The 17,097-nt window shown below is 37.8% G+C and overlaps 1 protein-coding gene and 1 long non-coding RNA gene across 2 annotated transcripts; one reads left to right on the plus strand and one right to left on the minus strand.

Moving 5' to 3' along the window:
• Positions 1-2,345: 2,345 nt before the first annotated feature.
• LOC133736684 (probable phospholipid-transporting ATPase 5) lies at positions 2,346-2,868 on the plus strand. The gene is made up of 2 exons (XM_062164277.1): positions 2,346-2,574; positions 2,730-2,868. The coding sequence occupies exons 1-2, from the start codon at positions 2,410-2,412 to the stop codon at positions 2,832-2,834; spliced, it is 270 nt and encodes an 89-aa protein (XP_062020261.1). The 5' UTR covers positions 2,346-2,409; the 3' UTR covers positions 2,835-2,868.
• Positions 2,869-5,496: 2,628 nt separating this feature from the next.
• LOC133735900 (uncharacterized) lies at positions 5,497-6,699 on the minus strand. Its single transcript, XR_009859331.1, has 4 exons — positions 6,626-6,699; positions 6,291-6,395; positions 5,768-5,881; positions 5,497-5,673 (listed from the first exon to the last, which is right to left on the minus strand). It is a non-coding gene; the product is annotated as an uncharacterized LOC133735900 (long non-coding RNA).
• Positions 6,700-17,097: the final 10,398 nt, after the last annotated feature.

Consider the following 17,097-nt stretch of genomic DNA (forward strand, 5'->3'; position numbering starts at 1 on the left):
AGGTGACTCGCAACAAGGTCCAACTCGTAGTAATGGTGTGAGGGTTCTTGGGTTCAAAATCAAAACGACGATACGTCGTCTCTCCTCTCTCTCTCTCTCTCTCCGGCACAGCTGCACGGCCCCTCTATTCTCAGCCTCTCTCTCAGTCGCCGGTGACATTGTTGATTTGCTACCTCGCTGGTAAGTCGAATTTCTGGGTTTTAGACTTTTAGTTGATTTGCTGCCTCTCTCATGAATCATGATTCTCACAATCTCACAATTTCTGGGTTTACACTTTTCAGTCGAAGGCTCGAACTCTTCACTCTTGGTTTGCTCTCTTCGACTCTTCCTCAAGCTGTGATTCTGTGAAGCTCGGTGACTCAAGCTTGGAGAAATTTGGGTTCGATTTCTGGGTTCAAGTTCGGTGATTCTTCAAGCTCAATTTATGGGTTCGAATTTCTTGAATCTCTTGTTAAGTTGCTGGGTTCGATTAAGTTTCTCATTCTTAAGTTTTTGATTTTGGGCTGTGGTGTTTCTGGGTTCAATTAAGTTGCTGGGTTCGAGCTGTGTTGGACGACTTTGCTTACTGTATCTGTTTTGAAATATCAATATTTGGCCTCTGTATCTATTTTGGATGGGAATTGAATCAATTGATTAATTAATAATTGAATTGCATTTGTTTTGGCCTCTGTGAATGAGAATTGAATCGATTGATTGATTGAATTGCATATTTGCATCTATTTTGGCCTCTGTTAATGGGAATTGAATCGATTGATTAATTGAATTGCATTTGCATCTGTTTTGGCCTCTGTGAATGGTTGTTGAATGTTGAATACTGTTTTTGTTTATATAATTACATGATTTCTTCTGGTCAGCCAGTTAATGAGTACATTGACGCAGCTATGAGACATATTCTCCTTAGGCAGGGTGTTCATTAAGGTCAAGATCATGCTTGACTGGGATCCCAATGGCAAGCAAGGACCCATGACTCCTCTACCTGATCTTGTTACAATCCACCAACCAAAGGATGATGAATTGATGAATTGATGAGACATATCATGGGTTCAGTGGTTAGTGAGGTTAGTTGAATTTGGAGGTTACTCGATCCTTATTTTTTCTAATTTCTTGTTATGCTTGTGTCTTGGGTTGGGAGATTCTGGGAAAAATTTGATAGCACTGAATGTCTTATTGCAGCATGTTGAGGTTCCGAACCCATTTTTGATAGGAAGATGTTTCGCATGTATTGGGATTTGGGGCATGGGGTGGAATTGGAAAAGCAGCGATTGCATATATATCTCTGTGGGTTCTTGTAATTGAACATGATCTGCCAGCTTCTAGTCTTAGTAGTAAACAAGTAGGAAGTACTAAACTAGATGGTGCCTAAATTGAATTAATCTTACACATGTAGTGATACTAATTTGGGCTTAAAAATATAAACTTTTATTGAAGTCATTAGTGAGATTGATATGCCATTGTGTATATTTTGCAGTGTTAATGAATTGATGCCTCTTGATACGAGTTTACAACTGGAAGTCTATTCGATTTCTCTTTTGTCTAGAACCTCTTCTTTTTTGCTGCTGGGGGCTTCCTATTTGCTGATTTCGGTGAGTAGTTTGTGTTCTATTTTGTATTGGAACATTGTTTTGATTTTGGAAGATTCAGGTCCAATCGATTTTTAATTTTTTTTAAATTTTGTTTCAGCTTTTGCTGTTCACTCTCTTCCTGTTGCTGTTGCTGCTCTCCGGTTTTTTTTGTTGTTCACTCTGCATGCATCGATTGGCTCTTCTTTGCCTATTTGGGTGAGTTGCTTCTTATGTTTTTTTATTTTCTTTTATTTTTTACTCTTGAATTTGTTTTTTTTAGCTTTTTTAGTTCTTCATATTTTTTGATCGACTGTCAAAGAATGGAAGAATTTATGAGGAAGCTAGTACCAAGCATTTGAATGAATATGGAGAAGCTGGGTTGCGTACGTTGGCACTTGCTTATAAAAAGCTTGAGGAGTCCGAGTATTCTGCTTGGAACAACGAATTTCAGAAAGCAAAATCATCTATTGGGGCTGATAGGGAGGTGATGCTCGAGCTAGTAGCAGAGAAGATGGAAAAAGACTTGATCATGGTTGGTGCTACAGCCTACAGCTGTGGAGGGAAAATTGCAAAAAGGGATAAGATAAGCTTCTTATTACAGTAGTAAATAAGGAACTGCCTCTTTGATTTACGGCAACTTAGTACCATTTTTTATTCTCTTAGGTGCCCCAATGCATAGACAATCTTGCACAAGCTGGTTTCAAGATCTGGGTGTTGACAGGGGATAAGATGGAAACTGCAATCAACATAGGGTTTGTCTCTAACCATTTAAGTAGAAAGCACTGCCGTGAATAATGATGAGGCTGTGAAAGACAACATTTTGAATCAAATTACAAATGCCTCTCAAATGATCAAGTTGGAAACAGATCCACATGCAGCGTTTGCACTAATTATTGATGGAAAAACTTTGACCTATGCTTTGGACGCTGATATGAAGCATCTATTCTTGGAATTAGCTGTTGATTGTGCATCTGTCATATGCTGTCGTGTCTCCCCTAAGCAGAAGGCATTGGTAAGAATTTTTGTTGCTTTCTATTCCAAAATCTCATTTTTCTAATTTCAATTGTCAAATGAACTATATCCTTATCAATATGGGTATGTACTTATCAATATGGGTATGTATAGCAGTGTGCCGTGTCTTGATTTGTTCAGTTTTTTTGGCACTAGGTAACGAGGTTAGTAAGACAAGGAACTGGGAAGACTACATTAGCAATTGGTGATGGTGCAAATGATGTTGGAATGATTCAAGAAGCTGATATTAGTTCTACATAGTGATCTGAGGTTTGGTGTGTCTATTTGAAAGCAGAAAAAAAGGTAGATATATAAATAAAAAATAGCCGAAATGACTTGCCCTTTAAAATAATATATATACTACAGCCTACCCTATGTGCAGAAAAATTCCAAGACATTTGACAGAAGCATCATTGTCAGATGCAGGAGTGTCTACAGTAGCAGCTCTTGCCATGATGTTTTTACTTTGGAATGGTAAGTAGTATCTTTTTAATTGGTTGTTTATCACTTGATATTACTCAAATTCAACTGAATGGGCATTTAGTGACCCTTTTTTTCCTTTAATTTGATGTTAGTATAATGTTCTGTAGAAAAGTCTTTTTGTTAATTTCCTTTGGTTTTCTCTTTTGACAGTTTTTTTCCTTTCCTTTTCTACTGTTCTACATTTCTTTAGTTGACATACATTATCAAATTATATTTCCAATCTTTTGTGGCCAATCTGATGATGATTATTAGTTGGGAGCTTCTCAAGTATTTATGTTTATTAATAAAGGGAAACAAGAACTTCTAAAATCCGAACATAAGTAACAGCTGCATAAGACCAAACACGAAGAACACAGCGATATTAACTAAGCCGTAGCTATGCAAGCGTTATGGTTTGCTATTGCAATGGCCAGCAAATCACACAAAGCTACATTAATTTCAATGAATTTTGGCCACTTAGATCATAATCTCTTTACTGCAATGCCCTCTTTTTCTCTCTGCATCATAATATTTTGTTTAATTGCATGTACCTTTGATTCTATCTGAGTTCTTCTATTAACAATATGATAAAGCTCCATCTTTTACTAAATTGTCAGCAAACTTCAAATTCATATGTTTGTCAACAAACATGCATTTTTATTTATTTTTTATTTTTTTATTATTGTTTAGTAAATGCTTAAGTTCATCGTTTTGAATGGAAAACTCTGAAATCTTAAGTTTTTACTTTGATTTTATTCACATTTTAATGTTTGGTACTATTTGGTTTGGTTCTCCAAATTTGTTAGGATTTTATACTCACTGACAGTGTTATTTGGTTTCAGATAGGGAAAGCTTTTTTGAAGCAGCTGAAAGTGTTCCTGAGGTGATTTTTTTCAACTTATTTCTCTGTTATTTAGATTTGGTTGTATGGAATTCAATTGTGATTTGTGTTCTTATCGATTTTGTGAGAGTTTTGGCTGAAAGAAAGCAGGGAAAGTTTTGATTCTCTCTGATATGGAAGTACTCCTTGATTAATGATTAGGATTACTTCTGCTACCCTCTTGCAATTTCAAAATCGAAGTAGAATAAAACTTCTGGATTCTGCCTTACATGACAGATTTTGTCTAACCACTTTGGTGGCAATTTTTGCATCCCTTGGATTTTCAGTTGATGCCATGGAGATTGGTGAATAAGCTTGAGCTTGAGCTTCATTGAGTCCTGCTCTTGATGAGCTCAAGTTAGAGTGAGTTTTAGAATAATACTGAATGTTCAATTAGCTTGGCAGTATTGGTCGTTTGGTGCAAAAGTAACTTTATTTGTTCTTCGCTCACTATCCCAGACATCATTCACCATATGTATCAGTTCAAAATCCGTCTGCGAATTTCAGCATTGGTGGATAACACACAGTCACATCATGAAAAGGAAAATTAAAATATGCCAAGGTAATTATAGAGAAGATTGAGTTAGTGAACACTATTTCAAAAAACTTTGACTCTGTACGTGATTTTATGCGTTACACTAAGTAGTAGTTATGTTTACCTTAGTACTAATAGCATAATTTCTAATGTAGTAATAAGTTAATTCTGGATGTTGGACTTGTTGTCTTTGCAGGTATTAATACTTGTTTTGGATGGTGTATATATATGCAGCAGCAGCAGCAGCTACCTAGCAGCTAGTGCTTTGAATTAGGTAGCTAGTTAGCTTCAAATCAGTTGTAGTACATTTGATCTAGTGTTGGACTTGTGCTTTTTGCAGGCTGCATGTTTTGAATCTTAGGTTTATATGGACTTGTTTGATGTATACTCGATGTTATGCGCACAATTTTTATAATATGAGAACGTTTTCCCTTGTGGATTTAATGACACAATTTTCAGAACTTTGAGAATATAATTTATGTGTCTTAGTATAAAAAACATGACACATATGAGAATGTATTTTTGTGTCCTCTTATGAATTTAAGGACTACATTTACAGGTACTTGAGGACACAATTTGTGTGTTCTTATATAGAAAAGAGGACACACTTGATAGTGTATTTGTTGTGTCATCTTATTGATTTAAGGACTCCATTTTCAAATATTTGAGGACACAATTTGAGTGTCCTAGAATAGAAAAGAGGACACATGAGAGTTTATTTTCTGTGTCCTCTTATGGATTTAAGGACTCCATTTTCAGAGTTTTTAGGACATAATTTGTGTGTCCTTATATAGAAAAGAGGACACTTATTTGATAATATAAGGATGCAATTTAGGTGTCCTCTTATACATTTAAGGACACCACGTACACAGCTATTAGGACACATAAACTGTGTCCTCGTATAGATAAGAGAACACATTTTCGGTGTCCTTGTTTGGGACTTACAATGACACCCGGATAGAAGACACGTTTTTAACGTGTCCTTGTATGTATTTAAGGACACGGTTTAGGTGTCCTTAAATCATGTTATTGTAGTGGTGATTAGGCAGGCTCAAATACAGTTGGTCAGAAACAAGACAGGATTTTACATGGTTAAGCAAAAATTCAACACCTATAAACGAAGTTCAGAATTTACATAATTTTTAGCTAATAGGCTACTACACTAGGAACTCTCATCTCAAGATAACCTTCAACTTGCTCTCAACCAACTCTCTAACAGTACCCTGCATATGCAATTGAAACAAGCTTTGAGGTTATGCTTTATGTATGCTTCTAAGAACGAAAGAAATGTTACGAACTCTTATGTGTATGAATTACCTGCAATTTATTGACTTCCTCGTCTGTAAGTGATCGTTCCATAGACCTATAAGCAATCCTGTAACAGTGACTGGTCATTCCTTTCTTGTTTGTGAAATTGTCTATCAATTGCACCTGGCATTATACAAGGGATATTTCAGTAAACAGCATGAAAAAAAAGCCAATATTGATGGATTGCAAAATATGTCGGCAAGTATTAGGGATTATTCCACAAGACTTCTAGTCTTTTGGAGCACAATGTACATGTTTTTGGAGAGATTTTGGAGCAATATGTTGGACAGACAAGGTTGAGAAAACATCAAAATATACTAATTTTACAGGGCAATACAATTGTTGAACAGACATTCCACATGGAACTGCTTGATAGAACTTTCAAATTTGAAATACAAAATACTTTTTGAAATGCAAGGATTATATTCCACAAGAACCAATATATCTTCTTGGTGCAAGAGATTCTTTCAATTGATGATTTTCAACGGCTACACCAGAAAATTTATATAAGTGAAAACACTAAAAGACATACCTCCTCAGCAAGATCTCCAACAACCTCTCTAACAACTTCACATAAATTGTTTTAGGTGAAAGATTCACTGATCCAAAAACTAACATCTTTGTAACACGGAGGATACTGAAAACAAAAGAACAAATACGATAAGAAAGGTTTGCCGGCATTATGTATCCGGTAAACCTATTACCTATAGTTACAAATGAAGGAAACTGCCTTCAGGTGACTAATACATAGCTTTTATGAATCTAGAGACCTAATGAAAATCTTCCAATCAAATATAAAGCATCAGTAGAAACCATATTGCATAACAAAAAATGTAAGTTTCTTCTCTCAGTGTGTTGCAAAAATACCTTTGAATATGGCTTGAACTTGACTCCCAGCTGCCCCTTCAAAAACTGTAACAAGAAATCCAAAATCAAATAATCAGACTTGCAAGTTAAACAAGGAAAAGAAAGATATCAGTGGACTACCCAACTTGGCACAATAGAAAAGAATGGACTGGACTATAAGAGTCCAACTGCTTAAAATCTTGGTTTCTTTGGCGGCAGGTAATGATGATACATTTGTCAAATAGATGGTGTATTAAGACCTCAAGCTTTATAAATATGCTTACATTTAATTTAGTTTCACACACACACACCCATTTTCTTTCTTTCAGATATGCCTTTTCAAGTTCTCTTCCTGAGTGCTCCTTTTTTCTTTTTTCTTTTTTAAACAAACCAAAATATTGTTTACTTTATTGGTAAAAAGTGGACTTATTGGCCTCTTTCTTATCTCTCCAGCAAAAGTGAATATGTTCGTTGCTTGCGTTTTACATGTGAGGACACCCTTTATGTTGCCACAAACCATGGTTATATGTACCATGCTAAGCTATTGGGTACCGATTACCGAAGTAGAATGGACAAAACTTGTTCGCGTCAGTGAGGAGGTGCCAATTGTTTGCATGGATTTATTGTCAGAACCATTCAAACTTTCTTCTGGTGTTAAGGATTGGATTGCTGTTGGAGATGGTAAAGTAAACATGACAGTTGTTGGCGTTATATATGGTGCTTGTACCCCTAGAGTTGGTTTTGCCTTTACTTGGTCAGCTGGAATAGAAAGACAACTCCTTAGAGCACATTGGTGCCAGTCACTAGGTTACGGGTAATGTTCACTTATAATTCTCATCCATACCTAAGTTACTCATACATATTGAATGGATGCTATCCAATTTCCCATGTAGATGTATTGGCCATGAATGTCAATGTTGATCATATTCTAGAGTTGCTACTAATATCGCTGTGCCAATTTGCAGACTGATTATGGCCATGCTACTTAGACTTCCCATGATAGACATTCAAATCTTCTTGATTTGTTTTTCAGATGCCTAAAGTTAGAATATTCAGCTCATCAATTCTGCTGTTGTCACCATGTAGGTTCATCTTCACTACTGATCCTAGAGGAACATTGAAGCTGTGGAGGCTGTGTGATCACTCTGCAACGAGCTGTGATGTGTCTCTTTTAGCTGAATTCACATCAAGTTTCGGAAGTAGAATAATGTGTTTAGATGCATCTTTGGAGGAAGAGGTGACCTCATCTCATCATTTTTTTATTCTTTTTTCCTGTTTATTTTCATTTATATGAGATTTTTACCATTATCTGTTTCTTCTAGTTAAATGTTGTTTCATCGTTGGTAAGAAGTGTTTGGAATCTGTGTGTGTGTGAAACCAACCCCCGTGTAGAGCAAACTTAATATGTGGTGTCTGTTCTTACTAGTTAGGCATCATATCTTCTGTCTTGATCAATCCAACAGTAGTGTCTCTGCATCCCATTGCCCTCCCTTCTGACACAAAACAGTGAAACACACATACCCCAAAGCTCCAAATTTAAGTTCTTTGAAACTTCTTCAGTATGCTTAGGTACAGAGATGTTCTCCTGGTCAGCTGCTGACCAGGGGAACGGGACCGTGCTTAGGTAAGACATGATAAACAATGACTAGTGCAAGTCCCAGTGACACAGGAGACGAAAAGCATCCACCTTCGATTATAAAATACTTGCCTAAGTTAATATATAAAACGAACCGATCATTTCGAATTCTTGTGGAGGGCGAGTATATGTTATTATTGTGGGTTCAGGGCATCAATGTGTACTTGGGTTAAAAGGGAAAAGTTTCCAGGTATTTTGTAATGATGGCTGAACAATCGCGCATATATAAGTATGAGATTATATATCTATTTTTAATTTTGTTAAAAATCAGGGGCGTGACAGATTGGTATCAGAGCGTAAGGTACATATTTGGTGATAATCAGTACTACCCGAGTGATGGCCTGTCTGCAGCGGATCCTCATCTGATGCTCTTCAGTATTGATATAATCACTGGGTATGTAGGAATGCTAGTTGTGAGTTAGAGTGTAGAATTTTCAGAGCATTGGTTTGCTCTGTTAGTGAAGTTGTGAACCTAGGTGTTGGTTCTTTGAGTTGCAGTCATTTGAGGAATGGGAACCTCTGGATTGAACTCTGGTGGGGTGATGAGGATTGTTTTCGGAGAAAACTGTATCCTTTCATACAAGCTTAGTTGTTAGATTGTTGAAGTCATGTTGTTTGACTTATGCTTGCGTTTGGAGATTTTGCAAGTATTAATCAAGTGTGTTTTGCTCCTTGGGTGATGGATTCACCAGGAGGCAGAGCTAGGGGTCGAGGTAGACCCAGAGGCAGGGGTAGTGCTCGAGGTAGGGGCAGGATTCCTCCTGTTGAGGAGATTTTTGAGGATGATGTCCAGGCATTGGATGTTGAGCTGCCTGTTCCACCTGTTGTGGAGGTCGTGAATGTTGTGGATGCCACTCGTTTGTCAACGTTGGCTAAGGAGATTTAAGGCTGGGAGCAGTTCATCTCTTTAGCCCAAGGGACTAAGAGTGTGAGGGATTATGAGGGTGAGTTCTGGAAGAGGCACATGACTCATTAACAGGCGCCAACTGGAGAGGTAGCTGCACCTGTTAGGGTTGCACCTGTGGGGCAGGTGGCACCCGTGAGGTGTTTCAATTTCGTTAAGATGTGAGCAATATTTGAAAATGAGTTCATTATTGCTCGAGGATTGTGAAATTATGTATTGAGTTGTGATTGTAGAATTTCATGTGTTGAGACTGATCACAGATGGTGATCGATATTGAGTTACAGATGGTGACTGATCATAGATGGTGAAATATTGAGTCACAGATGGTGACTGATCACAGATGGTGATATGTTGAGTCACAGATGGTGATATATTGAGTCACAGATGGTGACTGATCACAGATGGTGATCGATATTGAGTCACAGATTGTGATATATTGAGTCACAGATGGTGACTGATCACAGATGGTGATCGATATTGAGTCACAGATGGTGACTGATCACAGATGGTGATATATTGAGTCACAAATAGTGACTGATCACAGATGGTGATCGATATTGAGTCACAGATGGTGATATATTGAGTCACAGATAGTGACTAATCACATATGGTGATCGATATTGAGTCACAGATGGTGACTGATCACAGATGGTGATATATTGAGTCACAGATAGTGACTAATCACATATGGTGATCGATATTGAGTCACAGATGGTGACTAATCACAGATGCTGATATATTGAGTCACAGATGGTGACTGATCACAGATGGTGATATATTGAGTCACAGATGGTGACTGATCACAGATGGTGATCGATATTGAGTCACAGATAGTGACTGATCACATATGGTGATATATTGTGTCACAGATGGTGATCGATATTGAGTCACAGATGGTGACTAATCACATATGGTGATCGATATTGAGTCACAGATGGTGACTGATCACAGATGGTGACTGATCACAGATGGTGATCGATATTGAGTCACAGATTGTGATATATTGAGTCACAGATGGTGACTGATCACATATGGTGATCGATATTGAGTCACAGATGGTGACTGATCACAAATGGTGATATATTAAGTCACAGATGGTGACTGATCACATTTGGTGATCGATATTGAAATACAGATGGTGACTGATCACAGATGGTGATAGATTGAGTCACAGATGGTGACTGATCACAGATGGTGATCGATATTGAGTCACAGATGGTGACTGATCACAGATGGTGATATATTGAGTCACAGATGGTCACTGATCACAGATGATGATATATTGAGTCACACATGGTGACTGATCACAGATGGTGATCGATATTGAGTCATAGATAGTGACTGATCACAGATGGTGATATATTGAGTCACAGATGGTGATCGATATTGAGTCACAGATGGTGACTAATCACAGATGGTGATCGATAATGAGTCACAGATGGTGGTGATATATTGAGTCACAGATGGTGACTGATCACATATGGTGATCGATATTAAGTCACAGATTGTGATATATTGAGTCATAGATGGTGACTAATCACAGATGGTGATCGATATTGAGTCACAGATGGTGACTGATCACAGATGGTGGTGATATATTGAGTCACAGATGGTGACTGATCACATATGGTGATCGATATTAAGTCACAGATTGTGATATATTGAGTCATAGATGGTGACTGATCACAGATGGTGATCGATATTGAGTCACAGATGGTGACTGATCACATATGGTGATATATTGAGTCACAGATGGTGACTGATCACAGATGATGATCGATATTGAGTCACAGATGGTGACTGATCACAGATGGTGATCGATATTGAGTCACAGATGGTGACTGATCAGAGATGGTGATCGAGATTGAATCACAGATGATCACAAATTGTGACAAAGGCATGTTATCGGTAATCACGTCCTTGGCCGGATGAGTGGTTACGATGTCAGTCAGAGTTCTTGTCTGTCTGCCGTTATAGCTTATGGGGATAACAGTCGAGGTTGCTGGAGACTTATAAGTATGTAGCTTGAAAGAGAGTCTCGAGAGTATTCTCTCTTTTATTGTCTAGATGAGACTTGATTTGCTTATTGATGGTTAAGTTAGCAAATAGAACATTATCACAGTGGTGATTTATGTTGTCCTTTCGGTGGAAAGGATATGGAATGTTAGAAGGAATCATGGTTGCATGGTGTTTGGCTCCAATTTTGCTGCAGCTGGTCAACAGTCTCTTTTCTGCGCGGGCGTGCCAGCACCGTTCGGGTGCGGTCGTTGGGGTGTCCCTTAACCTGACTTCTTTCAAGCGATTGTAGACGAGGAGAGCACCAACCTCGTCGTGGGGATTCTTTCTGCCTCGTGGTGAGGACTTTGCTGAAGTTTCTTCTTGTTAACACAATCGATACTCGATGTTGTAGATCGAGCAGAGCGACATCACCGGGAAGTGTTGAGATCTTGCTAAAGCGTGACTTTAGCTTGGCTGGGTTGCTAGGGCGTTACCCTTGCTTGGCTGGTTCTGTAACCGTTGTGGTCGCGGCACTACCGTCGGCTCCCGAGAAGACTAGGACTGAAGCACGTTGACAGAGGGTTTGGTGGCACTGAAAGTCGGCTTCTGAGAAGACTAGGACTAGGAGTGTGATCACCGCTAAGAGAAAGAGAAGGAGAGGAGTTGCTCTTAGAGAGGTTGCTCTAGAGAGAACTTAGATCATCTTAGAGATGTTTTGATGTTGTGTTGTCAATGTGTGTGTTAGAATGAGAGGAGAAGGTGTTTATATAGGGAAGAAAAAGAAGAGTGAAATGATGAGTGGAAGAAAAATAATGAAAGTAGATCTAAGTTCACTTGTAAAATATGGAAAAGATAGAGAAAAGATGAAATGAAAGCAAAGCATGAAGGTGCAGCAACATGGAAGTGGTGATGATCTATTAAAGAGATTGTAGAAGAAAAATATATCCAAGGAAAAAGAGAAAAGCATCTAGCTTTCTTCATGTGGGTAGGAAACATGAACATGTGAATATTGAGCTGGTTTTAGGTCAGTTTCTGCCCCTTTATTCCTTCAATTATTTCTCCAACAAGACTTCATTATATGCCTTCGACTTCTTCATATGAAATGTTCCACTATGAGTGTAGATCATCCTGACAAATTTTCAGATTTTTATTCCATGTGGTTGGGCCGAAAATGCTGCTGGACCTCTTACAGGTCCAGTTTTCCAGTTTTGCTTCTGTAGAAAATTGGGCTGATTATTTGAAGGCCTTCCACTTGAAGGCCTTCCACTCAAAAAAAAGCTCTTGCACTCTTCATAAGAAATGATCCTTGGGCTGTCTAGAATGGATCTGGAAAGTGTCAGCTCATTTCAAGTTCATTTGGTCAGTCTGCCGCCCCTCCTTCCTTGTTTAGCTCGGTTTCTCCTAGCCGAAGTAGGAAAATGTGATAAAGTTGACTTTTCATGTTTCCATGCTTCCATAGTAGGCTTTATTTAGCCTCTAAATATATATTTCGAACTTGTCGACAATATATAGCTTGAGCCACTGACATTGGCTCAATTTCTCTAACACATGCCTTGTCAGGCCAAAATGTTCATTTTGGGTCCAAACAGCTGACACAACTTTCCCAATTATATGAAACTAGATACTCAAATTGTGCTCTTTTCCTTTGTTTCCTGGTGTTAATGATGCTAATCCATTCTTAATGATATGTTCTTTCTTACAAAATAAAAAAAAGTTTTCTTTAATATCTGTTAAGAGAGGTGTTCATGTTTTTTTTTCCCGTCAATTCTTAATCATTCATTTATTTGAACCTGAAATAGAAATCAGATTTTATGCAAGCCGGATCCCTGGTGCTATATATCATTTTGATTTTATATATGTTTGATCGGATGTTTTATTTTTACAATTACAAAAATTTTGTGACATATGTCGGGTTGAGAATCGATTTTGTTATGCTGAGGAATAGCTCTAGAGCAGTGACCAGCAAGCAGGCTCTAGTGGCTGATCACAGCTCTCAACAATCCCAAGGGCCAAAACAACTACACAACCAAGATCCCATCTTTCTTTGGTTCTCCAAGATTCAGAACCTTTTTCACAATAAAGAATAGCCACTCTGAAACTGACCAAACCTCATTGGCGGACGCACGTGGGGAAAAGTGGGGGCTGTGGCCCCAGTGAATTTTTTTATTTTCCTAAGCAGCTTCATATATATATATACTGTAGAGAAGATCTTGCGTGGGGCACCCGTAGGGACACGTGGTGGGGAGGGCCAATCACCCCCCAGCAGGGGGGGTGTTTTGGGTATTTCACTTTAGGGAGTAGGGACAGTTTCGGAAGAAATGAAAAATTTCCTTTGTTCTGATTGGGGGGCCGTAAGGCCACGTGGTGGGGAAACCCCCACCTAAGTATTTGCCTATACTGTATGCTCATTGGCTCATTGCTTTTGCTTTTACCCCCACTCCTCCAGACTTAGATTGTGTAATTTAAGGAGCAAGGAATCTGTTGCGCCCCACAGCAATTAAACAATGGAAACGTGTTAATCTATTATTTGTCAAGCATGTGGCTTGTGTCTGCAAATCAGTTATCAAACTGACTTGATCTTTCGCTTTTTCTTGTTTTTGAATATAACCTTGATCTTTCTCTTCTTATTTGTACGTAAATTTCTAATTTATAGGAGTTTCACCTAGTAGGTGTAGGTTCATGATTTCATAACTAATCAATTTTTTTTTTTTTAAAGTATTTGTTAGTACATGTTAGTACAACATGTGTTGTTGGCATTCCATTAACCACAAAAGTATTCATAAGCCATGTGATGATCTTAATTATATATTTCTATGTGCTCTACTTTGAGATGGTGACTTTTGCTTTTTAGGCATGCACATCGAAGTCTACACATGTTTGCTGTCCATGCAGGTTGTGCGCTGTGATCTTCTGGTGATTTGTTAGTATTAACATATTGGCAAGGAGAGGCAATATCCCATTGAGATGGATCCGGGTGAGGAAGAAAATCTTGGAGAGGTAATTAATATCCCCTTGAGATGGATCCGGGTGAGGAAGAAAATCTTGGAGAGGTAATTAATATCCCCTTGAGATGGATCCGAGTGAAGAAGAAAGGTGAAAGCAACCATATCTTTTCCTTGCTGTCCACTTAATTCAATCATGGAGACCTTGCTGTCGTAAATGAAAAGGGAAGGACATGGCAGCTAGGTTCTCCATCTTTCTATCATGGAAATCTTGCTGTTAAAAGGTTTCGATCTAGCCTTGCTGTTAATCTTAATATCCACTCAGTGCAATCATGAAGACCTTGCTGTCAAAGATAGAAGTAGGGAGCAAGTGCATCTGGACCTCGTGGTCTTACTCCAACCAAGCTGAAGAAACTTGGTTATTGTTCCTCCTATATATATAGGAGTTCTGTGGTTTTTGAGGTGGTGTGTCTAAGTTCAAAGTTCAAGAGATTAAGTTAGTCATGAGTATATTTCATTCTTGATATTCTCTTGTATTAAACACCGATGAGTTCAGTTGAGAAAATCAACTATGTTTGAGTTTTCAAGACCGATGTTTTCAAGACAAGTGGAGCACATTTAGAAGCTGTAGACAAATTACTGAGAGGTAGTTCAACTGGCTAAAAGAGTTTAGCTAGAGATAACCGAGTCCAGAGTTATCCGAGAGGTTGTAAGTGTACCTTGTATTTTGTTTACTATTTTATAGTGTGTGCTTAAGCACTTGGCCCGAGGCCCGCAGTTGTTTACCTCACTTTTGAGGGTTTTACTGAGTAAACATTTTCCTGTGTTCTTTACTTTTCTGTTATTTATTCTTATGCTTGCATATGGTAAATGCTTTATACTGTTGGTTAGGGATAGATAGGTTTTTCCAATCCCTCAACAACGTCCAGGAAAATTGATTGCAAATAATTGTTAATTGCCTATTCACCCCCCCCCCTCTAGGCCATTCTAGTACTTTCAGTATAATTACATGATGATTACTAACAGTCATTTGTGATAGGGTTTTAATCATTTTATTATATTTCTTATTCTATCTGTAGGGTGTTTCTTTAAAATCATGAATAATATTGGAGAAGGATCTTGACTGTGCTCTTAGTCTTCTTTAATAGTGCCAGGGTACTTGATTACTTAGAATTTCATCCCATGGTTACATTATATTTTGTTTAATGCTAGAGTTTTTGCTTTAGATTTTTCATTCATCGCTCATTTCTGTAGTAGCCTAATTGTTCCGGTGAGTCACTTTCTATCATGTTTCTTACTATTACATCTAATGGATTGACACCCCCTTGGCTAAAAAAAAGAAATCTTTTATATTGCTTAGTGCCTTAGTCTTTATACAAGAATTGTCGGTGATGGTGGGTTTTCCCTTTAGTGCATGCTGAATTTCATTTTTTTTTTTTGCCTGGAAATGTAGTGAGTGTATTTTATGACAATTAGATGGAAATAAAAATATGTACCGAGAAATATATTGATTCAAAATATGTAGCGAGTGTATTTTGTTCAATTTTTTTTTGCCCCCACTTACATAAATTTTTGCGTCCGCCACTGCCAAACCCTATGACCACTACAATCCTTGACACTTTTCACTCCCTTTTGGAAACCCTTTTTCATGTGAAAAAAAAGAACCCAACCCAATTTAATCCCAAAGACTTTGTCAGGGAACAAACGCAATATAAATATCAAAATTTTCAGAATTTAAGCATCACTCGATTCCCCTTTTTCCTAAGCTTAGATCTTTAGTGTATGTTCCATATATTTCATATTTAATACGTATGGTAAAGTGTAAACATATCTTTAGTTGTAAGAATAAAAACAAGATACTATCAATCAAATTAGCCTTTACAATTTAAATATCGACTCGTCAAGAACATAATTATGTTTTGGGGTTCTCGAACAATATCAGAATTACACAAGACAGGAGAGTGAAGTGAGAGAGAGAAATGAAGACTGCTCACCGAGAGGAGGATAGAGAGAGTAAGTAACTGATTTAGGACACTAAATATTGATCAAGAAGAAGCACACATAAAAAGCCATATAAAGACCACGCCGCATTTCGTTTATTTCCATTTTTTGTAAACATTTGTATTTAGCTTATATTTTGTTTCATCTTCGACTATTTAGTATATCTTTAGTTTCTTCACGACTGAAGATGAGTGGATCGGGAATCTTTATCATTTAGCAATAATGCAAAATAACTTGTGTTTATTATTCTTGACTTGTCTTTAGTTTCTTCATAAAAGACAGAAGATAAATTATCAATAATTCCAAGAAAGAAGTTTAAGAATTATACGTGGCTTGGCATGGAAATTCCAGTGTGACTTTCCAAATTTCACATTTGTTTGATAATAACTAAAAAATAATCTATCTGAAAAGATGAAAAGGGCCTAAAAAAGAGTAATCTAAACTAAAAAGTCATGATCAGCTAGCAAAATTGTAGGTTGATCAATTCATCATAACGAAAAGAGATTATTGGTACTGTGCTGTGTGTCTAGTCATATATGAGGGTTCTATTCTCAAAAAAATAAAAAGTCATATATGAGGGTTCTAAATACTGAAATTTTCGCAAGCCTAGACTGTAAACCCAGCTCTGTGTTTGACACGGCACCCAAGATTTCATGATTTGATGATAACTCTCTCAAATCCACATGAAACATTGAAGGGGTAAAACAGCAATTCCTTGGTTGACGGGCACGATCTACGCTCAGCTCCAGTTGTACGACCTAATTTGCTGGGGCAGAGCAGATGGAGTTTTCAAACTCAGAAACCACTCGACATTTCTCACTCTCTCTGAATGGCTTATGGAAGTATGGAACTCCAGACCTGGTGGGCTGTACGGTGGAGCGGAATAGAGAGAGTGCGGTCGGAGGAGGAAGAAAGGTGAAGGCTGCAAGACTGGGTTTCGGAAAGTAATGCTGCGGAAAACCCTAGCCAATTCCCAGTGACCTGTGCAAGGCCACGTGACCTGTGAAAGGCG

Source organism: Rosa rugosa, chromosome 3, assembly GCF_958449725.1.
Source record: "Rosa rugosa chromosome 3, drRosRugo1.1, whole genome shotgun sequence".
Taxonomy (NCBI): domain Eukaryota; kingdom Viridiplantae; phylum Streptophyta; class Magnoliopsida; order Rosales; family Rosaceae; genus Rosa; species Rosa rugosa.

Excerpts from the sequence above, each read along its gene's own strand:
- LOC133736684 (XM_062164277.1), top strand. The coding sequence starts at position 2,410 with ATGATCAAGTTGGAAACAGATCCACATGCAGCGTTTGCACTAATTATT. Across the intron at positions 2,575-2,729 it reads CCCCTAAGCAGAAGGCATTG|GTAACGAGGTTAGTAAGACA; the intron begins GTAAGAATTTTT and ends TTTTGGCACTAG.